The sequence below is a fragment of the Mirounga leonina genome, unplaced genomic scaffold, assembly GCF_011800145.1.
Source record: "Mirounga leonina isolate KUSES-001 unplaced genomic scaffold, KU_Mleo_1.0 Mir_125, whole genome shotgun sequence".
Taxonomy (NCBI): Eukaryota; Metazoa; Chordata; class Mammalia; order Carnivora; family Phocidae; genus Mirounga; species Mirounga leonina.
The window spans coordinates 41,583,746-41,611,149 of NW_023270305.1; the positions used below are offsets into that span (position 1 = coordinate 41,583,746).

A 27,404-nucleotide genomic window follows, 5' to 3' on the forward strand; every position below is an offset into this window, starting at 1 on the left:
CCCTTTTATTCACAATATGGAACGCTTCCCTCCTTTCCCTATAACTCTGGCTCCTTTTCTCTTTCGTGGGTCTCCCTGCTTCCTTGTGGGCTGGCTTACTACCACAGCTTTCCCCCCAGAGCTAGGCGGGGAAAGAGACACTGAAACTGCCCCGTGCAGAGCGGCCTCTGCAGCAGGCGCAAAGAGAGCATTTGCAGACTGGTTTCCTGCCCCCGCTCCCCGCCCCTGGCAGCCTCTGGGATTCCTTGCACAGAGGTGCAGAGGCAGAAAAGGTGTGGCCGTTTGGTAAAAAGTAAATGACCGATGTGGTTGTGACACATGGCATATTCAGTTCACTCTGGTTTGACAAACATTTGCAAAATGTCTCTGAAGTGCAGAGATGGATGAGAGAGCTCACAATTCTTAGGCATAGTGGTCCCTGAACTCTGACTCCGTGCAGTGCTTTTCAACCCTGGCGGCACCCTAGCAGCTTTGGAAACAAAGACGAAAACAAAACAACAACACTGTCTGGGGCCCTACTCCAGAGATTCAGAATTCATCAGTGTGGGGTAGAGCACAAGCATCAGTATTTTTTTTTTTTTAAATGCTCCCCAGGCATTTGAATGTGTAGTCAGGAGCAAGAGCGTTATGTGGTCATATGCAGAAAGTTCTGAATAAAGGCTAAATTTAGGTTTTAGGCAATGCAAAGCTATTACAGGTTTTGGAGCAAGACAGGAAACATGAGCATGGCTGTAATGTGGGAAGCTTCTCCTGACTGTACAAGGCAGAACAGACTGGAGTCAAGAAATACTGAAAAAGGGCGCCTGGGTGGCTCAGTCGTTAAGCGTCTGCCTTCGGCTCAGGTCATGATCCCAGGGTCCTGGGATCGAGTCCCACATCGGGCTCCCTTGCTCCGCAGGAAGCCTGCTTCTCCCTCTCCCGCTCCCCCTGCTTGTGTTCCTGCTCTCGCTCTCTCTCTCTGTCAAATAAATAAATAAAATCTTTAAAAAAAAAAAAAAGAAAGAAAGAAATACTGAAAAAAAAAGAGAGAGAGAGAGAGAGACACCTGGTAAAAGCCTATTATTGCACTAGTCCAAGTAAGGGGTAATAAGGTCCTACACTAAGCAGTAGCCCTGAGCATGGAAAGGAAGGATGAATTTCCTGGAACATCCCAGACTGGGGCAGTTATAGGACTATTAAGGCAAGGTGGGACAGTCCAGGCTGCCTCTGGGGCCACAGTAGGGAAAGGAAGGCAGTGAGAGGAGAGGCACTCTTGCCCAGACTCCTCCCCAGACTCCCTTGGCCCCACATTCCCTCCACCAGAACTGCAGAAGAAAGAATTTCTGATACTTTAGGGGTTAAGAACCCACGAGGAGAAGAATAGAGACTTGGTTCTTCCGGGGGGAAAAGTTCAAGGACACTAACCTAAGTGATAAAGAACATAATATATTCAAGGACACAAAACATGAAAATGAAGCAAAACTTCAAAATGAAGCAAAACTTCATACATTTGCAGACTTTTTCCCATAGAATTTTAACATAAAAACTCATTCTTCTCCTATACAAGGTATTTACTCTCCTGCCCTCACCTGAGGGGTCACTAACAATCCCATTATTTCCAGGCCACCTTAGAACTCTAGGCTCAGCTCATAGAAAGAGAAATATAGAACCAACTGCAGCTTCAAACACCTTCCTAGATGTTGCCTGAGTCAGAAAAACATAGTCAACATAATAACATTGGTAGGGTGGGGTGGCAAAGGAACGTAATCACTCATCTGGAGCGTAACCTGGCACTGCAAATAAAGGCTCTATTATCGTTAGCTGAAAGCTTTCAGGGCATAAGAAGGAAGTGAACGGGATGACCCACTTGAGACAACACCAAAAGAACAGAGAACTTCACAGCTCTGGAAGATGGCAACAGGCAGACAAATGACACTGAGCAGTTAACAGTGAACTGGGACACACCTTCAATGTCAGCCCAGCTCAAATTCCATTTTTCCCTCACCTTTCCCCAAACAACCAGACCTTTTAGTTAGCTTGTTTCCACAATACTTGATCAAACAGATCACTCTTGAGCATACACACACAAAATATGTTAATTGTTATTTTATTGTAGAGGAAAAAAATATCCTGAAATACTTGTTAGATAACAATACTTCCTGACAAAATCATTCTTTAGGGTTTTCAGGCCTCACCATCTGGTCAGACATAGTGAGCTACCCTTCACCCTTGTAATAAGCTTCATTAATATTGTCATAAACCACAGGAAAACCCAAAGATTTTCTAAATGGCTTCCAAATTTCTGCATAGATGCCCTTAATAATTTCAGAGGTAAGCAATAAACAAATTGATGGAGAAATTAGAAAGATAGTTTAGAGGAAAAAAAATGTTAACAACTGGTGAATCTAGAACAAAGGGTATAGATTAAGTGTTCATTACACCATTCTTTCAAGTTATAATTGCAGACAGACTGAAAAGTTGTCTAGCATGATCATGCTATTTTCCACACTTGCCTAAAAAATACAGCCAATTATTCCTTCTTAAACCAGAAATATAAAATCAGTTCCCCCCCAGGTGATACTCACTTTCAATTCTGTCTAAAAAAGCTTCCAGAGCTTTCTGCAAATTTAAATTAAGGGGCTACAGTACACTGATATGGTTTTATAGTTCTTGGGAAGTGTTCGAATCAAATTCTCATCGAAGGTCTGTGATGGTCACTGCTCTGTCCACAACGGTCACATGGCTGCAGCTCTGCAACAGGGGAAAAGAAAGAAAGGGAAAGTCCTGGAAAATTCTAAGAAGTCACTTTTTAAACCTTCTTATTTAACATGCCTATTCTGGCTAGTGGTTTCCAGTTTGGAAGCCAGACTGCTACTTACATGGCAGTTACAGTGAGGGGCCTGGGAATCAGTGACTCCCCAATCCCTACCTGTAACCTCAATCAATGTGGGCCCACATAGCTTCATTTACTTTTCAGTTGGATGTATATCCTAGAGTCAGTCACGAAATTTACATTTATTTGAAAGAATTGCTGAATTCATTAGTTTTTTTGGGGGTGGGGTCACTGTGTCAACCAGCTAATACAGTGCGCCCACTGTCACTTGGGGAATGCTCAGTTTTGGCATGCAAAAGGGGCCTTTATAACTGAAAAACTGAAAATGCGGGCACTTCTTTTGCAGCCTCTATTTCAACATCCTGGTACCTAGACATTTATTACATTCCAAGCAGACTGACCTATTTTTGAACAGATCTGTCAGGAAGTTCTTTCTCAAAACTCAGCTGAAAACTGTCATTCCATCAGGACTTAGTTTTAGTTCTGGGAGTCCTATGAAATGCACTCGACACCTTTTCATACAATAATTCCTCTAACACCTAAAGTCGGTTTTCAGATCCTCCCTGAGGTTCTCCTCTAAACATCCCCAGTTCCTTTCATGTGACAAGGCTCTGAGTCCCTTTTCTAGACTGGTCACTTTTTGGTGAACCCAAAAGAAATAACACTCCATGGCCTGCATGGAGTGAAGTAATCTACTAGATTTGAGGGGCAAATTGAAACATACTGATCTTATCAGCAACTGAAACTTTTTATTCATGGCATATAACTTAGGAAAAAAAAAACTTCCTAAGAAGGTCATAAAAATAAATCCTTATTATTTAAGCAGAATTTCAGAATCAAATATACCTTATCAATCTTAAGTGGCTTCTTTCCTTTGAATTCAAATCTTTTATTGAAGTACAGGCTTAGCAACTGGTGTTGATGAAGGAAAAATACTAAGATTTAATAAGCCAGGTACTTTCTGTATATTCCTTCAATTAAGCCTCTCATTAACCCTATAAAGTAGGTATTATCATCATCATCCCCCTTTCCAGATGAGTAGGCTGAGGCCCAGGAAGATTAAGTCTAATCCAAGATAGTCCTTAAATGGCAGAGCTACGACTCAAATCCATTCCTATCCCACACTGCTTCCCACTTATGTCATTTTTAGGAAGATTTGCAAAGATAAGTGACAAGGCTGATCCTCTATGTGGGTCAGAAAGGACAATGCACCTCATCAGCTCAGACTGTCTTCCCTGCTTGAAGCAGAGCCCCAATTTCTTCTATATAGATACATACACAGAAGAGAGGTGGATCCTTGCTGTGTGGATGAAATCCTTTCTGGCGACAGGAAGAAATCTCCTCTAGTCCGTGGTCAGTTAGTTTAAAGAATCCAGTTCTGCAATAAGAAAAAGCAGGTGCAGAATCAAGCAAAGGTGTTTCCCTAGTCCCAAACACACATGGATGCATGCGTGCGCGCTTACACACACACACACACACACACACGGAGTTCATTTTGAGACAGCTTCAAAAGTATGCTGGCACATAGGTCTCTTCTCTGGTGAATGAATCAGAGTTAGAGAATGACTCATCACTGCCACCACACTAGCTGTGCTGGGAGAATTCATAGTAAATAACAGGATTTAGAATGAAAAAGAAGTTAGCTGAGATAATCTGTTTGACTCTGAAATTCTTTAATCTGACATCAGTCTTAAAATTCCTATTGCTTCAAGTCAAACACTTCAAATTTCTTATGTCCTTTTCTTAGAAAAGCATCGAAATTGTTGTTCGATTATCTTTATTAAACAAACATAGTAGGTGTATCAGGATATGGTGCTTAAAAGGTAACCTTTTAAAACAGCCAATGAATACCACAATCTACGTATTTTACCAAGAACAAGGTCCTCCAAACAGAGACCTTTTCCTCAGAGGCTTTTCCCCACTAGCCCCGTGTACTGCCCCGAACCGCATCTATGGACTTACTCCTGGAACTTGGGGGAGCAAACAATGGCTATTGACTCCGGCAACATCATCTGGTAGGAGCAATGAGTGTGTAGGTCAACGCTGGAGAGGAAGGCAGTCTGTGTGGGATGAGTCTGAGAAGAGGAAAACACGTCTGAGATCCCCCTCAGGGAGACAGCCAAGCCTACCCCATGAAGGAAACAGAGACAAAGACTTCTCAACAGCTGGCCACAATCCCCTTCTCCAGCACAAAGCCATTGGCAGTCACGATGGGGTACGCCTGAAGTTCATTACTTTTGAGCACTGTAAACAAGTATAGCTTAACAGGACTATGTGAAGAAATGATCATTTCTAATTGACCATCAAGACTTTTTTGGCCCCTCACAAGCTCTCTCTCTGCAATGGAGAGTCATCCATTCTGGAACAGATGGTAGATGCCGTCCAATACTTCAACATGGTGGAAGTCAAGGACTTAAACCACAGTTGGGTGAATGATTCTTCTTCCTGAGAGGTGTTAAAAGGTCAAGCATGAGGGGCGCCTGGGTGGCTCTGTCATTAAGCGTCTGCCTTCGGCTCAGGTCATGATCCCAGGGACCTGGGATGGAGCACTCCATTGGGCTCCCTGCTCTGCGGGAAGCCTGCTTCTCCCTCTCACACTCCCCCTGCTTGTGTTCCCTCTCTCGCTGTGTCTCTCTCTGTCAAATAAATAAATAAAATATTAAAGAAAAAAAAAAAGGTCAAGCGTGAGTGTGCAGCTCTACAGGCAAAAATGGCAAACGTTGTCCTATGGCTAAAGCATACCATACAAGGATGTAAGAAGCAGGGGGGCACAGCGGTAGTTAAATCACACAAAAAACCCTATCTTGTTTGGGAAAAGGACCAAGATACTGAAATTTGAGGGTAATCCGTTACAGCACCATCGAAATGTGCATTCAATTTATCTCATTTGTTTTCAATCATTTAATGTTTTTGTTTTCAATCATTTAATGTTTTATTGAGCACACCACTGTTTGTACACAAATGAAGAGTCGCATAATGCCTTATGTTCATCTTAGAGGGCTGTAAATACAGATAACAAGAATGGAAAAAGACAGCCCCAGTAGGACTCAAAAAGACTACCAACCTTCACTGACAGAAAGGCCAGAACATAAATAAGTGTACTTGATCAGCGTTCTCAAACCTGCTGTGTACAAAATGAAGCTCCCGAGGAGCCTGTCGAAAGCATTGGCTCCTGGGCCCCACCCCTAGAAATATCCATCCTGAAACACTTTTTTTTTGAAAAGCTCATACAGGGGCACCTGGGTGGCTCAATCAGTTAAGCATCTGACTCTTGATTTCGGCTCAGGTCATGATCTCAGGGTTGTGAGATCAAGCCTCACATTGGGCTCCATGCTGGGCGTGGAACCTGCTTGGGATTCTTTCTCTCCTTCTGCCCCTCTCCCCACCTATGATAATAATAACAATAGTAATAATAATAATAGAAATAAAGTTGATTCAATGATTCTTATATGCAGCCTCATCTGAGAAGCACCCCTCCACAGAAAGCCGTGGCCAGCTCACTGTGGAAGAGGTCTGCAGGCCAGGAACATGTTAGCTGAGTGCTGACAGCAAATCCACACACAGGTCCTCGCGGGGCAAGTACGAACTTTGGTGACCACAAGGGAAAAACAGTGTCTACCTAATTATAGGATCCTACAGGACAAATGGCCTGTGCCAACACCTTTCATCCCACGGTTAAAACAAGGAATTTTAACTGGGAACAAACGAGGCCTACACAAGCTGATCTAGTCCTCTGATTTCTAAAGTTGGCTTAGCTAGAAAGACAATATAGAGACACACAGCAGAAGCTCAATAAATAATTGTTAAACTAAATCAAAAAACCTTGTCTTGAGCCTCTATTCCCTTCTATTGTGCTTTCTTTTTCTCCTTCCCTTCACAATTGAATTTCTTGGAAAAACAGTTGTGTCTGTCATGCTGGAGACAGAGGAAGGCATTTTTATGAAGAGAAAACAATAAACCAAAGGAGCAGAAGTGAACAAGGAGACTGAATGCTGGGGGCAGCCTCGGCGCCTGGATGGGAGCGGACCAGCCACGGGACAGCAATGCGGGCTAAGGCAGGGCTGAGGCAAAGTTCAAGGACGGCCTCGAATACTGGGCTGGAGGGTCACCCGGTACCCAGTAGCTGGTGAGCAATACATGACCATATAAACTTTTGGACCAGGGAACCTGATTTATAGCTGGCAAAGTACAGAAGGAAGAACTGATCTGCATAATCCTCTTGCCAAGTTTAGGATCTGAGCAAACCTCTGCTTTTTTCTGTTTTTAATCCCCAGTTAGGAAGGAATGGTACAGCAATATCACAGGGGGAAAAAAGCTGAAATACCATCAACTTCAGCTCTAAATTTGTTCCTAGCTGGACCTCACAGTTTTAGAAATCCTTTTATTCATTTGGGGCTGAGTTCTACCTGCAGTCTAAACAGTAATTCCCCGAACATTCCCCCATCTCCTCCAGTTCCTAAAACCACCTGTCTCCCCTCTGGCCAGGCAGCACATCGAGATGGCAACCGTGTTGAATCAAATGAATTTCATCAACCCCTCCACACAGAACCTCCAAAATCTCTCTGTATCTTTTTGAATTCTTCCTTCGATTCTGTCTCAGAAGGATGAGTGTTTCCTACTGCATATGAAGATGAGCCCCCTTTTTGTACTTTTGATTGAATACTTTCCTACCTCAGGGATATACATGTAGGTAGTAAAACTGTACAGACAGCAAAGGATTTCCAGAAAAGCCAGGAAAGAGAGAGATTACCTGTATCAGAGGGGAAGTGTGACAGGGCAAGACCATCGGGGTGGGAGCATGCCTCTCATAATGTTTTCGTTCTTCAAATGGGTCATGTATGCACACAAATGTTTGCTTCATGATTCACTGAAGTGTACATTTATGTTTATGTCCTTTCTTATGTGATATATTTCCAATATAAAGGTTTCAGAAAAACCAAAATCGAAACAAAACACATGTTCAAACCTTTCATGTTAAGCCATAAATCAAGCAAATACTCTCTCAACCTGGCTCCTCCTTAAATCACTGTCCCATTTTTCCCCCTTTCCCTGTGAACTAAACTCTTCCAAAAATAGTGTACATTTCGGGCGCCTGGGTGGCTCAGTTGGTTAAGCGACTGCCTTCGGCTCAGGTCATGATCCTGGAGTCCCAGGATCGAGTCCCGCATCAGGCTCCCTGCTCGGCAGGGAGTCTGCTTCTCCCTCTGACCCTCCTCCCTCTCATGCTGTCTCTCATTCTCTCTGTCTCAAATAAATAAATAAAATCTTTAAAAAAAAAAAAATAGTGTACATTTCACCATCAGCATAACCTCAATCCCCATTAGTTCCTCAACCCCTACAGCGTTCCTCCTCTGGCTTCTGTGCCGTAACACTGCCCTCCCCCTGCTCTTCCACCTCTTTGCTTCATGACCAACTATTCCCTATGCTCCCCTGGGCAGCCTGCCCCCAACTACTGGTGAATCTCTTCTTGCTCTCCATTCTCCTCCAGTCCCAAGGCCCCCCAGGTCAGCTCTATGCAGAGGTCTCCAAATCCCTTTCCCACCTTGACCTTGCTCCCAAGTCCCAGCCACATTTCCAACTTCCTGATAACTACCTCCACCACCAGAATGTTCATACATACTTTAAATTCAACATGCTCAAAACTGAACCCACAATTTACCCCACTTCTAAAGGAAGTTATCCTCCTGAAGCCCCTGTTTCTGCTTATGGGATGATCACTGCCACCCCCATGAGTCAGGCCTGCTCTCTAAGTCACCAGTGGCTTTTACTCATCTTCCTCTTACTCATTCCCCACATCCTCTGAAATCCTACGTTCATCTCCTTCCCAAATGCAATGTCATCACCCTAGCTCTCATCAGTAGATTCTATCACCACCCTAACCTCTTATATGATCTCTCTGCCTCGACCTACTTTAAAACTGCCTTTATTTTAGATATTCTAAGAATGGCTTTGATCATATCACTGCTCTATTCAAAAACCTTTAAAAGCTCTCCACTTACTAAAAAGCAGAACTATTTTGCCTATCTACCCAAGACCCCCCCAGAACATTGCTCCAATGTATCACATTAAAGCTTATCGACAACGGTTTCCTGATATGAACCGTAAACCCCAACAAACCAGACCTCTCAATGTCTCAGGAACACAGTCTGCTTATTCCAATGCTGCCCGCCCCTGCATATGGAATTCTCCCTTAGCCTATCTTGTCAAAATTCTAGTAAATCAAGCCAGGGGCAATCCTTCCCTCCTCTGAATTCCATAGTGCTGTTCACACCTCTGGAGGCACTTGGCACATTCTGCCTCATGTGAAGAGTGATTACTTGTCCCTTTGTCTAATCTCCTTTATGAGACTAAAACCATATCTTACTCAAATTTGTATCCTCTGGCAGATAAGAAACAAGTTTTCTACCTCCCACATACTATAATAGGGGGTACCCAATAGAAGGCAAACATTTAGGTCATGGAATGCAGACAGGAGAGGCACATGGGACTGCCTCCTGGGTAAGTATTTCCCGAGTGTAACACACCTCCCCAAATCCAGAAATGAGCAGACTCGTTTGTATGTAAGCCTCTCACACAGCACGAAAAGTAGCTTGGTCTGTGGAGTGAGGGGTTGGAAAGGAATAGAAAGAAAAATGTAGAATGATCTTTAGGGATGGAATTACATTTTACCTAAATATCACCAGAAGGTTACGCACAATAAATAAACACTTGAAAATTCGCCATATTGGTGACCCAACTGGTTTACATAAAGGTGTATGCTGCTTTAACAAAGACCGAATGCAAGCATCTGAATTAACTTCCTTGGCTCATTAAAATATTTTGATTTATATACCTTTCAGGAATATCCTTTGTATGAAGTAGAAAGAGCCTGTACAGTCAATACCCACATATACTCTAGGCCAGCGTCCTATCACCATTCACACTCACAGGGGAACTGGGACTTTAGGGAAACAAGTTCATTTTGATTAAAATGTTTTTTAAAATTAAAAAAATTAAAAAGCCCTAAGTAGTTCCCAGAAATCAATACTGGAGTAGAAGCAGTCGAGTATGCTAGGGAAGTCGAGTGTGTATCTGACAGAGGGAAAAACAATCACCTAAATACTCTGGATATAGTTCACTTTGCTCGAAGAAAGAAATAAGCAGTGTGTTTATAACATGGGGAGAGAGGAGGAGCCTGGCCCTCGGGGAGCTCGGGATTGCTTACATGGATCCAGCCCAGTGTGATGAGACTCTGCTGATCCTGTATGAGGAAGAGCTCTTCTTCGTTCTCAGTGTGGCAATAATCAGACCCGGCACTTTGCTTGGGGATGAGAACATGGGTAATGGTAAACTCATTCCTCATCTGTCAAAGGAGAAAACAGACCAGCTTGTCACCACTCCCTGGCACTTGTGCAACCCCACTCTGTCACAGCGGTGGCAAGGTAAACATCTACACGACGAAGGCCCTTCCCTTGCCAGCACGAGGACTCGTGCCCCGAGTCCCTCACTCAGTGCTTCCCAACCTCGGCTGCTCATGCGCACTCAGGGGGTGCTCTGCAAAGCCACCGGCACCCACAGCCCTGTGGGAATTTCATTTCCAGCTGCAGCCAAACCAAGAAGCTCTGGGATAGTACCATTTCTCTTCCTTTGCTCGAATCTAAGGTAGTTTCCCTCTTACTGCTTCTCTTAGCCCTTCTCATTCTCTAAGGCTCAGTTCCAGTCTTTTACATTTCACTCATTTCTGCCTTCAGCAGTTAGCAATGAGTTCTTCAAGTGCCTCTATTCAATGACCTTTCCTTCCTCTGAATTCCTAGCGTTCTACCGCATATACCATTCAGCGTGTTATTTATCTTTGGGAGTATATCTCCCATCTCTCCAAAATGCTCCGGTACGTTTTGTGGACACACGCTACGTGCCTTACATATTGTATATTCCCAGGCCTACCATAAAGGAGGTACTCAAAAACTGACATACAGGTAATGCTGGCTCTTCCTACCAAGTTTAGAATTACTTATTTCTTACTACTAGCATGAAAATAATCCGTTCAATTCAATGGACTGTGAAAATCAACGAAATGCAAGGTCACCAAACTCAAAGTAACTTTGCATTATGCTATCCCCGGTTCCTTCTCCAGAGGGATCGTCGCCAACAGTAACTGACCCTGGATATCTTCTCTGAGAGTCACAGGAAGCCAAGGGGAAAGGAACAGTCCCAGCTAAGGAAAGTGCTTGTTTTTTACCAGTTTTCCACAGAGAATTCCACATGTCTCTACTCCTCGGGCTGTGTTGGCGCTGGCTAGCTGGAGAAACTGCGGGCAGAGCCTCTCGGGCACCGCCACATGGCGCAGTCCATCGATCGTAGGAGCTGTCGTGGAGAAAGGAGAGCAGTCTGAGACCACGGGAAGAGCCTTCCCAAGCAGACCCCAGAGCTGGCAGCCCTGGGAGAGCAATGCCAAGTCACTGGGGTTCTCGAACTATGGACAATGAGTGGGGAATCTCATCCTAATGGATGAGAAGGAGGAGGGCTGTGGCCAGAGCCACTGCAAGTACATTACTTTAAGAAAAGAGGCTTTAACCATTCAAGTTAAGACAAGAGTAAACTACTACTTAAAACAAGTTCCTGAGCTATTCAGGAATTCTCTATCACAATCTCATACAAAGGATAAAAAAAAAAAAATAGCCTCCTCATTCAACTGAGTTTTATTTTTATTTTAAATCTCTCTTTTACCTCGGATAAGAATATTGGAGAGTAGGACTTTCAAAAAAATACACCAGATACATTCTGGGTAACAGAAAATACTTTGGGTAACTAATTCTGAATTTATTCATTTAGAAGAACGTTAAAATGCCAAAACAAAACAACAAAAACCCCCCCACATTCTGGTCCTCAAAAGAGGCATGAATGCACAGAACAGCTAATAAGCCTGGTTCAGAATGCCAAGAATGGGCCCAGTTGCTGGACACCAGGGAGAAGCCCTGCAAGAGAGACCACAGGCTCAAGTTAGGGGGTGTTTTTCGTGGTCACATCTTCAAAAAAAAAAAAAAAAAAAAGAAAAGGATGTTCTGTTTCTGCACATTTAACAGCAAGCTCTGAATTGCTGGGGAGGTAACAGACCAGGGAGCAGGCAGTCACGTGGCAGTCTAATGGCAGTATCTGAGGATTCTGAAGGAAGGCTCGGCATAGTCCTTTCTTTGCAATTCCACAACCACTCCCCGAGTGCACACCAGTGTGCACACCGTGCTCAGATCACAGGAAACACAAATATGAGTAAGACTCAAGCCCCAAACAGGAAAAAGTTAAAATCTAGTTATTGGCAAATGACTACACTATCAGGGAAATGATCTCAACTGCATTACAGATACTAAGAGCTCTGGGAGTCTTAGGGAGAACAGCATCAATCTGAACGAAAGGAAAGGGATCTGGCAAAACTTTAAGAAAAGCAGGGGAAGGCAGAGATAGAGAAAAGAGGTTTTAGGTTCAGGGCAAATGTTAACAAACCTCCTTGGATAGGATAATCCAGGGGCTGCTCTGGGAACGTGACAGCCCAATCTGACCGGAGCACAGAATATGGATGAAGGAAGAGCAGTGGGAGACAAGCCTGCCAAGTCCATGGGAAGAAATCCTAAAGGCCAGGCTTCAGAGTCTGGCACCCTCTGCCCACTCTTACGTTGTCCTTATAAGTGGATCTTCTGCAAAGCTCACTTCCTTAAATGCTACCTGAAGGCCAGTTCCTTCCCCAAATGATCTATTCTACTAATCGAGGTATATGCATCATTTTGCTGCTACTGTTACTGTCTCAGATGGCCTATCAGTGGTGAGAGGAGGAAAGACTGCCAATAGTTTTTATGGCTAGCCTGAATCATCACCGACTGCATATAGTATTTCCCTTGACCAAGCTCCTTAAGGATTGGGAACTTTTTTCAAGGCAAGCGCGACTCAGTAGCCCGTCTTCAGTTTTTAAAAGTCAACTGTTGAATTATAAAGTGGTACTATAAATTTCAGGGCCAACAGTGGACTCTAGTTCACTGAACATTTTGAATCTCTGTATAATCCTTAAAAGTTGACGGTCTGACCTTCAAGGATATTATGAGCTCTTCAGAAAAGCAACCTGCGCCAGGTAAATTATATGGCTGAAGCAACGGCCACTTTCACACGACAGCCAGTGTGACAGGACCCAGCATGACAATACCGACCAAAGGGGCTTCTGTGACCAGGGTCTAATGAGCGGGATCATGGAGGTGATCTTGGGCTGAAGCCCCCAGAATGACACTCTGCCTGGCTGGCACTGAGACAGAAGAGGACAGCAGCAAGCAGACTCACTACTTTCTGAGTTGCTCAATGCTCCAGGTTTCAAGGACCTGTCCACCACGGGTGGCTTGGCAGGCCTCACGGCCGTATTATACTCCAAAGACTGCGCGGACGCCACGGGGGCCGGGGGAAACACGTCTGGGGAGGGCCTCTCCAAGTCCGGCACCAGGGGGCCGCCGAGGCCAGGGTCCACCTTCCCAAACTCCTGCACGATTTTCCGTCGCTCCTTTTCCAGCTCCTGGTTCCGGATCATCTCCTCAAAGGCATGGAACTGCTCCTGCTCCAGCTGCTGCTGCTTCTGCTGGGCCACCCTCTGCCGCTCCTTCTCCAGCTCCTGCTGGATGGCCACGCTCCGGGCCAGCTCTTCTGCTTCTCTCTTCTACAAAGAAAGAAGAGGAGTCAGGCTTACACATGACACTCGGGCGACTTCCCACCTCCGGAGGACAAGGCTCTGCAGCCGAGTGACTGCTCAGGCCCCATTTCCCGACATGGCCCTCGTGTTTCCCTCACTGCCTGTGTCTAGCCGGCCACCGCAGCCCGACTCTGCAGGGACAGCGAAGGTCCCAATCCCCTCACCATCCTTCCCCGATGGCTCTTACTAATGCATTTTCGTCTTTACTGAAATCTTGATGCAACTTACCCTCTGCACCTCATAATCTGTATCCTACAGTTTTATTCTCTAACTGTGCTGTGTATACATTCTTTATCCCAAGTAAGGCTGAAAGATAGAACCAAATCTAAACTTGACCCTGCTGTATTGGGGGTCTTTACTGAATTTTAACCCAAAAGGAAGTCTCCAAAATTGTCCTGGTGATTAGTTCAATACAGAGTTTACATTTTAAACTAACAAGAAATATCAAGCAATAATCTCCTTCAATAAGGTTTTCACTCACTCAGTCCCTTAGAAATAGACACCTCATAGCTGTTTACCTCTCTGCTGATCTTCAGCATCAGAGTTCAGAACAGGGCTCAGCAGAGCACTACAAAATAACGTGGAAGGGCCTGCAACCGCAGTGAGTATTCACATCTGACACAGACCATAGACGTGCCTTGGGAGTTTCTCCACGTGCTTAAACTAACTCTCCCTAACAAGAATCATTTGAAAACAGATTGAAGAGCAATCAGTTATTATAAACAGGTATAACCAAATGTGAATCAACACCCCAAAATTAGCTGACCTAAAAACTTATGTTTTAGTGACAATTTTCACTGTTCTTAGGTTCTCACTCTAGAGATAGCAAACAAGATTTTCTATCCCTCAAGTCACCTTGTAAGACAAGTAGGCTAAATCTGTGTTAGAATCCTCAGCCTAGGGGCGCCTGGGTGGCTCAGTCGTTGGGCGTCTGCCTTCAGCTCAGGGTCCCAGGATCGAGCCCCGCATTGGGCTCCCTGCTCCGCGGGAAGCCTGCTTCTCCCTCTCCCACTCCCCCTGCTTGTGTTCCCTCTCTCGGTGTGTCTCTCTCTGTCAAATAAATAAATAAAATCTTAAAAAAAAAGAATCCTCAGCCTAAACACGTGTGTTCTACTCTTTTGAGTTTCTGGCCTTTGCTGAAAAAAGTAAAATATGACACTAAAATCACAGGATCTGCTAAAATATTGTATTGCAATGCCAGGGCACAGCCTAAGAAACCAAAATAATTTCTTTCTTTCTTTTTTTTCTTTTTTGCTCTTATATACTTACCTTTTCTTCATTATATTCTATATATTCTTTGGTATATCGTTTTAATAGCTCTTCCTTCAGCTCTTCTGCTTTGGGAAATGCAATCTCCTTTAACTTCTGAGACACAAAAGTAGAAAACCAAGAATTAGAATAATTCCCAGCTAATTAAGTAGAGAAGTAAAAAAGACTTAAGTCAACTTGGCAATGGCAACAATGTTTCTAAAAACAATGTTAAATACCCCCTACTGTACCATACCTGCTACTTCATAACTGATCTGGTGAAATGGCCTTATCTCCCAGTGCAGGATTTGAAGCTCAGGTGAGGACACCACTAATTTTACCTTGAAGTTAGTCTGTGTTGCTTTGAAGCTTTTAGATGGGCAACAGTGAAAATGAAGACCCACCTTTACTGTGTCTTTCTTTTCAGGAATGACAGCCGATTTGTAATCTCGATGCTTTGGGAGTTTCTCAATAAAGAGCCTAAAAGAACGGATCAGAGTCATTATCATGCAAAGACAATGTCCAAATGTCCAACAGACTCTGAAGAAAAGCAACTTCCTTGTCCTGCGGCCACCACAAGATGGGTTTCCAGACATGCAGGGGAGGGGTCACACACACCCAGTGACCATGTTCCCCACCCACCTCTAACCGTGTGTTTCCCTCCTCGCCCAAATCTGCTGTGCAGGAAGCACGAGACTCCCACAACTAAAAAGATGAGGGGGGAAGAAAAGCAAACCTACCCTGTGCCCAAAAATATTCCTCCAAAGAGATTCTTTTCTTGTTATGACCGTGACAGGTTTCCAAAGGAAAGGGCCTCGGTCACAAATTCTTCTTCAAATAACGGTTTGGCAACCAAGGGCAGGAGGCTGAGAAAACCCATGTTCCAGGACTACTCTAGGCCTGTGACCTTAACTTTGGCTTCTTTTTCTTTGGGATTCATGTGCCTTCAAAACAGAATATTCCTTGCATCATACTAAACACTGAGATGCTTAGACAGTACATGTGTTGTATGTGTGTAGTATGTGCGTGTTCCATGTGTGATGTGCATTATGGTCCTGATGAAGAGTTCTTAGAGAAACTAAGTGCTAGATTTTCTCTTTCAGTTTCATCCATGGCTGTAAAGCTCAGTGGGAAAAATAAACTGAATCAATTCACAGATCTCTAACGTTTATGATGTCTACTTGGGAACAGTGAAAACAAATAGAAGTTCAGTAACTTGTCACAACCCAAAGTGGCAGATTCAGCAGGCCAGTTCCAGAGTCTACTCTTCTCACCACTATATCATTCTGCCTCTATATGGCTCCTGGAATGCCCCCAGACTGTTGGAAGGGTACCGAACAAAGATGTCTTTCAACAGAACTAAATTGTAATAAATACAAGCTGAGACCCAAAACAAATCAATTGAGGGGAGCTTACCCACAGCTCTAAAATACCATACCATAGTTGGGACTAACTGACTCTTTTCCACTTTCTGCCCATGGGTAGGAGTAAATGGAGGAGGAAGCCTCAGTAAGGGGAAAGAATTCGACCCCCACCAAAGCAAACTCTTTTTAAATGAGCCTCCTCCCTTGGTTCTATATTAGGCACATGAAATTTTCATTTCAATCCAATTTGACAAGACCCTTCAGGCAGGGATGAATTCTTAAATCAAAATGATTTTAAACCTCTTCCCTTTGGGTTCATGGAAAAAGAAAACAGTTTCCTTGAAGTCTATATTTAAAATTCAGATTCATTTGTCCACCCATCAAGCCCTGAAGAAGATATTAAGATAAGTAAGACTAGTTCTTAATGTTCAAGAGACCCATAATTCAGTAACTCTCTCTTGGCTCTATAAGACCAAGGTACCTGTTTGTAACTTTAGCAGGCTGAATGTGCTTTGTATGGAAGCCTGAATCAGCCAAGACAGTACCATGTCACATGACCACCACACTTTATATTCACTTGTGCTCTCAACCTGAAGAACTGTGAAGTCCCCGAGACCAGAGATTCCTGTGTCTTGTGCTTCTTTGCAAGTCCCTCTAAAGCCACCATAGTGCCTGTATGAAGAGGCACTCAATAAATATTTGAGGAATAAAATGGTCTTAAAACCTTCAGATGAGCTGAGTAAAAAAAAACCCCAAAGTACACAAAAGTGCATATAGTATGCCACCTGATATGTAAGAAAGGGGGACAATTCTATGTGTGTATGTACATACACTTTTACCTTTTTTTAAAAAGATTTTATTTATTTATTTGACAGAGACAGAGATAGCAAGAGCAGGAACACAAGCAGGGGGAGTGGGAGAGGGAGAGGGAGAAGCAGGCTTCCCGCGGAGCAGGGAGCCCGACGCGGGGCTCGATCCCAGGACTCTGGGATCATGACCTGAGCCGAAGGCAGATGCTTAACGACTGAGCCACCCAGGAACCCCATACACGTTTACTTTTAAGTACACAGTAATACAGGAAACCAAGGGAAGTAGAGGGCAGGGGAAATAAGAGTAGATGGGACAAGAGTGGGAGGGAAACCTCTCATCATACACTTCTTTCTATTATTTTGATTTCGAGCCATGGAATGGAATCTAGTTTTTAAGTACAGGGAAAACTTCTAGATGCGTACATGAATACCTTTCTCTTGTTTCAGCAGCTGTAGTCAATTTTCTGAATGGGGAACATATGGGCAGAAGGGTCTCTTGAAACCAGAACAGACAACACAACCCACTGTCCGTACTGGAGGCAAGTACTCAGCGGTGAGGAGGCAGGCTCTGGAGCCACGCTGCCTGGACTCAAATCCTGGCTTGGCCATGACTAGCTGTGTGAACTCCAGCAAGTTACTCGGGCTCATTACCCTTCAGTTTCCATACATATATTATATATATGGAGACAAACTAGTACTACCTGATAAGGTTGCTGAGACACTTAAAGAGATTTTTTAAAAAAGTGCTTAATGAGCACTGGGTGTTATGTAAGACTGATGAATTACTGACCTCTACCTCTGAAACTAATAATACATTATAGGTTAACTAACTAACAAATAAATAAATAAATAAGAAAAAGAAAAAAAAGTGCTGAGCACAGTGCCTAGCACATAGCCATCTGCTACGACTGCTTTGTATGCTATATGATTGTTTTTACTAATAAATAAAAAAGTGTGAGCAAGAACAGATGAAGATGGTTAACACCAGGGCTAGAAGCGTTGTAGGCATAGAATACCCATGGCCCAGAGGTATACTGTTCTCTGGGGTTAGATCTCGTTGCAACTTAGGGTAAATGTATCAAAGCAAAGGGAAAAACAAAAGCAAAACAATATTTAGGACAATGGGGATAAAAAGAGATACACAGAAAAGGAAATACAAAAGGTAAATATACGAAATGGTATTCAACTTTACTTACAATAAAAGAAATGCAAATTAAGATGAGGTACCATTTCCATATTATCAGATTGGCAAAGGCTTAAAGGTTAATTATAACCAATGTACACAGGGGTGTAAGGAAATACACTTTTAACAGGACTGTAATTTGATAATACATTGTACTATCACAGGACTGCAATTTTGCTGGGGGTGGGGAGGAGAGACAACTATTCAAATTTTAAAATCTGTATATCCTTTAAACTCACAAGTCCACTTCTAGGAATTTATCCTACACAGTAATACAAAGACATGTGTATAAGACTATTCAATATAGCATTAGTCATAAAAATAGAGAAAACTAAAAACTTAAATGTCCATCAATAGGGGATTATTTAAAAAATTATGTTGCACCCAAATGCGAAAAACAACATAATCGTTCACTCATTCATTCAACAGATATTTATTGAGCATCTACTATGGGATCAGGCATTCTTGTAAAGGCTGGGGATTGGGCAGTGAACAACAGTCATAAATCCCACCCCACAGGATATGCGTTACAGTGGCGGGGGGAAAGACAATAAAAGAAAAAAATATAATCAGTGCTAGAAGAAAGACATTAATAGGGAAGGGGAACAGGAAGTGACAGGGGAGGGAGTGAGATTTTAGATCACGCAGCTAAGGAAAGCATCGCCGAGAAGATAGCATTTAACTGAGGACGGAAGAGAGGAAACCATGAAGAGATCTGGAACAAAACTGTTCCAGGCAGAAGAAATGGCCCTGAGGAGAATGAGATGTATCAGTATGTCCTGATATGGAAGGAAAGCAAGTTGGAGAACAGAATATACTGTATGATCTCATTCAGGCTTTAAGAAAAAAAAGAATAAACACAGGAGCCTATGTGCTTGCACGGACATAAACATTTTCCTGTATACACAAGAAATTAACAGTGGTTATCTCTGGTGGATGTGACTCTTCTTTTCACTTTAGTATTTCCCTTGCTGGATGGTTTGAAAAAAAAAATTGTTTTAATCATGAATATTAATTTTCTATACAAATAACTAATTCAAAGAGTCAAGCAGAAATTCTCTAACATGGATGGATGAAGGACTCTCCTCTCATTTCTTCCAATCTTGGAAATTATCAGCAAAGTGAGCATGATCACAGATCCTAGTCTATAAGCCCCAATCCCAGAGGAAAACATTTTTTTTTTTTTTAAGATTTTATTTATTTATTTGACAGAGAGAGACACAGACAGAGAGGGAACACAAGCAGGGGGGAGTGGGAGGGGGAGAAGCAGGCTTCCCGCAGAGCAGGGAGCCTAATGCGGGGCTCAATCCCAGGACCCTGGGATCATGACCTGAGCCAAAGGCAGAAGCTTAAAGACTGAGCCACCCAGGCGCCCCAAGGAAAACATTTCTGATACAGGTGACAGACCATTTTCAGAAAGCAGGTCTGTGTTATAGGAGGCTCACACAGCAGACAAGAATTGCCTAAGTCCTCTGTAACTCCCTTCTATGTAGCCTAGTCAATGACCATAAAAAGCTGTGAAAGAATTCACGGCCTGAATTATTGTCTGTGCTCATCATGAAAATATGTACTGATTTAATATGCTGAAGATCCTGCTATACTGGGGTCTGCAAAAGGCAAAGCATTCCTACAGGAGGGAAAACCTCTGAGAGGGAAATGTGCTTCAGATCATTAAGATGCCTGAACTGCCCCAGGAAAAGAACAAACATGCCTTTTAAAATCCGGAATTAAAGTATCCACAAAAGGTCAGGAACAATGACTTGCAATAGTGGGGGAGGCAGAGGAGTGGTGAGGTAGATGCCTGCTCCCCTCCCTCCTCTCTCCTCAGTTGTAATAATTGCCTAAGTGAGCCACTGTTACTGACAAGAATATACCAAGAAAAATGCGGTGGAAAAACAGACTAAGAATATTAAGCCAGAACTTTTTCGCAACTCCTACGGCTTGTCAGTTCACAAAACCAGAATTAGGGTCTTAAAGATACCGGCGAGAAAAAATGGAAGTAACTACATTTATTGCTTCAGGTCAAGCCAATCCAACAAAGTCCCAAATTAAACTCCAAATCTAACAAAGTAAATAAATGAGCTGCTACATCCCACCCCCTTCTCACTGAGCTCTTCTGCAGGCCCACTTCATCGTATTAAATGGTCCCATCAGTGGGCCCCCATATACAGGGACAGATTCCCATACTGATCTCCCTGTGAACATGGATATTCGTGTCACTCAAAGTAACCCCAAATCACAGAACAAAATCGATTTAAGTATCTGTGTACTCTTAATCCTACCTCCTCTTGCCTATTCAAGAGTTTATTGCTACAGTTAAGCTCTCACTTTTTGTGCTGTACCATCAGCTTCTCCTTCTCCACAGCTTCCGTTCCATCAGCAAAAAATATGCTCTAGAATCTCCCATCTCAAAACACACACCACACATTCATGCACTCCTTGTCCCCCTTCAATTACTCCCTCATTTTTCTACTTTATTTCTCTGCCCAAACTCCTCCAAAGAGTTATCTATGCCAGGGCTTGGCAAAGTACAACTAGTAGGTCAAGTCTGGCTTGCCATCTGTATCTGTAAATGAAGTTTTGTTGGAACACAGCCACACCCATTCATTTGTGTGTTATCACACTAACAGAGATCAAATGGCCTTCAATGCCAGAAATGTTTATTATCTGGCCCTTTATAGAAAACATTTGCTGACCCCTGGACTATACTCATGGTCTCTGCTTTCTTATTGTCCATTCACCTTTCAGCCCACTCCAATCTAATGTCTTCTTAGTCCTTCTAGTGAAACTGTTTACCAAGATCACCAGTGACATCACGACACCAACCTCAAAACCTCACCCACCCCATCTGACCCATTCTGACGCAGCTGGCCACTCTCCTGCAAATACTGGCCTCCTTTGGCTCCCATGACAACATTCTCGCCTGGATTTCCTCCTGACTCTCAAATCTCCCTTCAAGTCTCGTCTGCTGGCCCTCCCTACCTAACCAACCTCGAGGCTCTTCTCATTCTACAGTCTTATTATCAAGGTTTCTTGATCTTTGAATGTGTCATGAATCCTCCTAGCACCTGATGAAGCCTATGGACTCCTCAGAATAATTTTTTAAAGATATAATATAAAATATGAAGGATTACAAAAAAAACCAATACTCCTGAAATACAGTTTTCAAAATATAAAAACAGTACTATGTGCTTCTTTACTGATACATTGTTAATACATTACACAACAGGATCTAATTGTGGCTTTAATAACTGTACTGTAATTCAGAAGTAGAGGTAAGTGTAAATCCTATTTTGGGATATCAGCATCAATCATAATGCGTAATAAAAATATCGATTCCTATTGGTGACATTACAAATATTATTAATACTACTGTGCAAAATGGAAGAAAATGCTAAATTTCAGTTAGAGGTTAGTAAACAAGAAAAGTTTTTCCCAACTGAGTTCATGGAGCCTACATTCCATCAGTGAATCCCTGTGGGGTTCCTGGACCCCCAATTAAGACCCATCTGCCAGAAGATCTCAGCAGCTCTCATGGCTTCAGAACCACCCAAATGCCAAGGACTTCTGGGTTTGTCTCCAACCCAGACCTCTCCTCAATTCAGACTGGTACGTCCAACTTCCTACTGGATATCTCACAGGCATCTTAAACTTAACACCTTAACATGTCAAAGAAGCCAGGCCTGAATTCTTGAATCTCCTCCCTACTCAACCCCTTTTCTATACAATTCTCCCCATCTCAGTAAATGGGCCAGCACATCCTGAAGTTACTCAGGGCAGAAACCTGAGGTCAACATTGACACCATCATCCTTCCCAAACTATCAGTCAGTCCCATGGACTCTACCTCCAGAATGCCAATGCACCTGCTTCTTTCCATGCTGCCACACTCCTTCACGCCATTGCCATTGGTCTCTCCCTTGAATTGCCATAAGAGTTTCCTAACTAATCACCCTGTCTTCTTTTTTTTTTTTTTAATTTTATTTATTTATTTGAGACAGAGAGAATGAGAGACAGAGAGCATGAGAGGGAGGAGGGTCAGAGGGAGAAGCAGACTCCCCGCCAAGCAGGGAGCCCGATGCGGGACTCGATCCTGGGACTCCAGGATCATGACCTGAGCCGAAGGCAGTTGCTTAACCAACTGAGCCACCCAGGCGCCCACCCTGCCTTCTCTTAACACACCCTCCATTTACCACATAGTAGCCCAAATTTATATTTTCAGAATATAAGTAAAATTAAGTCATTACCTCACCTAAAACTCTGCAATGGCTTTCTAATGCTGTCAAGATAAAATGCAAACTCCTAATTGTGGCCTGCATGATTTGGCCCCACTTGCCTCTCCAGCCTCATCTCCTTCTCCCTCCTCACTTGCTACACTCTAAACACAATGATGTTCTTTCAATCCTCAGAACACACTAAGGTATTTCCTACTTAAGAGCTTCTGAACACACAGTAATACCTGTTTTAAACACTTTGTTTGCTCCAGGGTCTTGGAATGACCAACTCGGTGGCATCCTTCAAGTTTCGGTTTAAATTTTACCTGCTCAGACAGACCTTACTCTATTTGATACCCTTGGTTATTCTCTGTCACAGCACTCTCTCTGTTGCTTTCCTAGCATTTGCCTTATTCTGTGACATTTATTTCCTTACCTGTTTATTGTCTTCTCCCATAACTAGAAAGGTACACTAAGAAGGGCAGGGGCCATTTTACTTCCTATACATCCAGGACCTAGAGCAGTGCCAAATAGAGAGCAGACGTACGCAATATATATTTGTTGAATGAATATGGTCCTTGCCCTCAAAGCACTTTCTATGAGGGGCAACAGAACCCAGAAGGTCCTCCAGAAAATACTTGATAGAGTGATTCCATGATTCTATTTAACTTTCTCAACCATGATTCTTTGAAGAATTGTGCCCTAGGGGCTCATTCTGGGAGAACTCTCTACAAGATTACTGGAAATATACAAGAATATTATTTCTACCAGCAGCAGAAGAAAGGGACAGTAATCAAAGAAACCTCTCAGGAAAGTAAGTTTTGTGCCCACTGTGCCGAGGAATGAAAAACTCATAATAGCAAAGAGAAGCAAAAATGTAACTATAATTCTATGTAACTTTATCAACACTGAGGTCACATAACAAGGCATGTTATGCACGATCTGAGGAAACAGGCACTACTTTTAAAAAAACTTAAAAAATAAAGAGACAAGAGCAGTCCCTTTTCTACCGAAGGGACTCTAAAATCACAGTACGAATCCCAGGAAGTCCACTTCTAGGCTACTTTTCTTTAGAACACTGGTTTTCAACTCGGCCAATTTTGCCGCTTAGAGGCCATCAGGTAATGTCTGGAGACATTTCTGGTTGTCACAACTCAGGGAGGGGGGAAAGGGTGCTACTAGCATCTACTGGATAGAGACCAGGGATGCTACTAAACACTCTACAATGCACAGGACAGCACCCACAACAAAGAACTATTCTGCCCCAAATGTCAACAATACCAAGGTTGACAAACCCTGCTGCAGAGCATGTGATCAAAAACTGAATGTGATACAACTGAAATGCATTTATCATTTCTAGGAGAACACGTAGGAAACTAATAAGAGGGACTGCCTCTGGGGAAGGGCACTGAGAGTGTGGGGAAAAGGGAGGGAGAAGGAGACTTAGGTTTTAAATATATATACCTTTTCGTACCTTCTGAATTCTCTACCATATGCACGTTACTTATTCAAAAAATAATAAAAAATAACCAAAAAATAGTCAGTGTGGCTCAAAACTATGGTCTCAACTCTAGCTTCAACTCACAGAACATTACCAAAAAGAAAACAAACAAAAAACAAGACCTATGTTGTAGATTAATCCTGAATTAAGAGTCAGAAAATCTAGGGGTGCCTGGGTGGCTCAGTTGGTTGAGCATCCGACTCTTGATCTCAGCTCAGGGTCCTGTGTGGACCTGTGTGGAGCCTACTTAAAAAAAAAAAAAAGTTAGATCTGAGTTTTCTCACTCTAAAGTGTGGAACAAAGCATATCACTAAACCCAAAGCCTGCTTCCTCACATGTAGAATGGAAAGACAATATGCCCTACTTCATGTACTTAGAACTATGATCATATGAAACAATGCAGGTGAAATACTCTGAACTATTAAGAGTTATACAAACACATTATAGTCATTATTTTTCTAAAGGTCCTGGTATTACGAAAGAACAAGGCTAGAGATTATAAATGAGACCCTTTAACATTATTCCCTTCCTAAATTACACATCATTTCATTATCATTGGGGCTTTAGAAGTTGTTCCCTGTTAGATGCATGGCCATCTTCTATTTATGCTGCCTACCCTAAGATGCTAAGTAACTCAAGGGAAAGGTCTTATGGTGAGCCACACAAACTGTAGGTGGTCAATACTTATTTGATGATTTGCATGATTATGATAAAGGTTAAGAAGAAAACCTTTTTCCTGAATCACTCAATTTGTGACAAAAGAAGTAGAGGTGAGGAATTTTGGCTCTGCTAAACCTCAACAATAATCCTATGATTAGCTTCCTTAATAAAGAGATGACAGGAAAAACATTCATCAATACAAAACATGTGTAGTTTAACCATCCTCTCTCTTGCCTAACAGCTGGGCCACGTGGGCACAGGCCAAAAAGCTAGGTCTCTTACTCATGAAATCACTGAGTCATGAAAATAACACTTTCAGTACTCATGACTTTGAATGTCAAGGACAGTCAGTATGTAGGAGCTGCCTGCAAAAATGATTAATGCTAATGATGTCGTAAAGTTCTCTAGTTTTAGCAATTCTGAGCAGCATAAATGAGCACAAGTGCAGAATGAGTGAGCCATCAGTCATCGGAAAAGAAAAAGGAAACTGGAGGTGTCTTACGTGATATACTTGTTATAGAGGATGAAGGCATGTTCAATGTTGCCTTCCTCAGAGTAAATGGATGCCATTCGTATAATCTCGACTCCAGAGCGGAAGTACCGTCGAGGTGGAATGTCTTCATTTATCTCCACTGCGCTACCCATCTGGGAGAGGGCCCTCACCCGGTCTTCGGGTGGAAGGCTCACATCTCCATGGTCAGACATCAGGACCAAGAAGTTCTGAGACAGAAAAAACAGGTGGCATGAGCACCATGGTCCCCATCCCCCTAGCACAGCCTAGCACACAGTATGGTTCATCCCCGAACTTCTACCTTACAAGGAAATTAAGAGAGAAATACCATAGGCTGTGGCTTGTATCAAACGAGGTCTCTTTCCCACAAGAAGGCTGAGACCCTTGAGGAAGCCCATATTACAAAGATAAAAACACTGGCTGACTCAAAAGCCCACAATACCTGTGCCATAATTAGGTGGTACAGGGAGTAAAACTATAATGGGGGTTCAGTTCTATCCTTCATATTAATCATTCCCTATCATTAGGTGGCCCTGCCCTCAGCACCATAAAAGGATGGAAGGTATCTTATATTTTTTGCATTATTTCTCCTACCAGCTACCCACTTCCATCTATCCCAGTACTTGGCACAGTATAGGCAATGAACTTTCTTGATAATTGTAAGCTGGTTTCAAGTTTGGTCATTTTTATTTAATAATGAGAGTAAACGACATTTTTCTCTGGTGTACTTTTTCATCTCTGATCACAATGTGAGGGGAACTGGTCTGGGAATGAATGTTCACAGTCCCAGTTCTGCTCACTAAACCACTCTTCCAGTCAATCCACAACATCATTCATCATGTCAGGGTAAGGAATTTAGATCTAAAAAAAACTTACTCAAATCTATCTTCAAAGACTAAGCACTCTTCAAATAACAAAAGGGCACAAAGGTAAATTGAAACGCAAAAAAACAGACCAACAAAAAACTTGAGAGTTTTCCCTTCCTGTGTTTCAAACTGCAGTAATTCTACAATCTTTCTAGGTACTGTTGCTGTTAGAATCAGATTCCAACTCCCAATCAGATATCACTCTACATCATTTTTAAAAAGAATCTGGGTATCTGTTACACATCGAATTTACAGCACACCCTAGCCAGCATGCTCTAAAATATACAAACTAGAGTAGAATCCATTTTGGAATTCAAGCCCCATGTCAACCGGTCCCATTTTGTCTTTTCAGTCTTAAACCTTACTCCTTCCCAACAGAGGTCTTTTGCTTCAGTCAGGATTCTGATCTGCCCAGAAATCCTCACATGTGTTTCATTTGTCTATCCATTGTTTTTCTGTTTTCCACTCCAAGCCCTCCCTCAGAGAGGCTTCTCTTGGTCAATTCTATCTCTAGGTCACACTTCTCCCAAGCTTCCTCTCTAAACACCCTCAGGAATAGTACAAAAGCTGTGCGGACTACGAGGGATGCAGAAGCATTCCATCTCCCCCAAAGCCGTTTTAGAGGCTCAGAAAGCCGCTCAGCAAATCTAAAACTTCCCCAGGTTGCCTAATTAGTAAACTCGATCTAGAGCCCATTAAAGCTAACAGAAGCTTGTTGCGCCTCTGTACCTCTGGGGAGAGGATCTGTAGGGTCGAGAATGGAACCCCCTCCCAAGGCCAGCGAGCCGTGCCTGGTACTAGAGGGCTGAGCAAGACTCCCGAGATGTGGCATCCGCAAAAACGGGAGAAGGTGGCATAAAAGACTGAGGAGGAACGATGAGGAGGAGGTCAAAGGAAGTTGCAGGAATGAGCGGAGGGGGTGTATTCAATGGCGAGGGACCTCCTGACACCTGCTTCAGGCCCCCTTCTTGAAGGCCCTCAAGCCCAAGTTGCCAACCCAGGGCAAAATTATCCAAGGTTTTCGGGTCTTTACAGAGCAGCAGGCGGGGACGCGCTGGGCCTGGCTGGGACCGGAGCCGTCAATGGCCTCGCGCGCGGCGGGCCGGGCAAGGGCGCGGGGGAGGACAAGGCCGCAGGCCCCACACTCACGGCGGCCGCTCCCCTTCAGAGTCCGACCACGCTCAGGGCCCCAGGCCCACCACATTCCCGGGACCCTTCCCCACCTGTCCCCGCGGACGACCCTCGGAGCTTCCGGAAACGTCACATCCGGCGCGCGCCCCGCCCACTCCAGCTGGTCTACCCCTTTCACTCTCAAGAATACAGGACCCGGGGTGGCAAGCTGGTGGGCGGGGTTAGAACCTCGACCTGCGAAAAAACCGACCAATGAGGAGAGAGCTCCACGGCGGCCATCTTGGTAAAGGAAAAGCAACAAGGAAGAAGGGGAAGCAAGTAGTTAAAGGAACCGATGGTCAAGCTAACTTACATTTTTAGAATTAATTTGATTTGGGGTCGAGTTTCCTGCCAGATAGCCCCTATACC

At 43.4% G+C, this 27,404-nt stretch overlaps 1 protein-coding gene across 2 annotated transcripts; it reads right to left on the reverse strand.

Annotated features, from left to right (window-relative positions):
• Positions 1-2,069: 2,069 nt before the first annotated feature.
• Positions 2,070-27,146, reverse strand: STAMBP (STAM binding protein). 2 transcript variants are annotated; one of them, XM_035001289.1, is made up of 10 exons: positions 27,089-27,146; positions 24,991-25,208; positions 15,164-15,239; positions 14,781-14,876; positions 13,112-13,478; positions 11,031-11,155; positions 10,017-10,154; positions 4,775-4,887; positions 4,091-4,190; positions 2,070-2,730 (listed from the first exon to the last, which is right to left on the reverse strand). In XM_035001289.1, exons 2-10 carry the CDS (start codon positions 25,191-25,193, stop codon positions 2,674-2,676), a joined length of 1,275 nt encoding a protein of 424 aa, XP_034857180.1. In that variant the 5' UTR covers positions 25,194-25,208; positions 27,089-27,146; the 3' UTR covers positions 2,070-2,673. The 2 variants fall into 2 exon arrangements, with proteins under 2 accessions (XP_034857180.1, XP_034857181.1); XM_035001290.1 differs by lacking the exon at positions 27,089-27,146 and adding an exon at positions 26,595-26,991.
• Positions 27,147-27,404: the final 258 nt, after the last annotated feature.

Bases quoted from the DNA above. Each gene is read 5' to 3' on its own strand.
- STAMBP (XM_035001289.1), bottom strand. From the start codon at position 25,193: ATGTCTGACCATGGAGATGTGAGCCTTCCACCCGAAGACCGGGTGAGG. The intron at 15,240-24,990 runs GTAAGACACCTC...CCGTTCTTTTAG, and splicing joins CTCTATAACAAGTATATCAC to GCTCTTTATTGAGAAACTCC. The intron at 13,479-14,780 runs GTAAGTATATAA...CTTTCTTTGTAG, and splicing joins TAGAATATAATGAAGAAAAG to AAGAGAGAAGCAGAAGAGCT.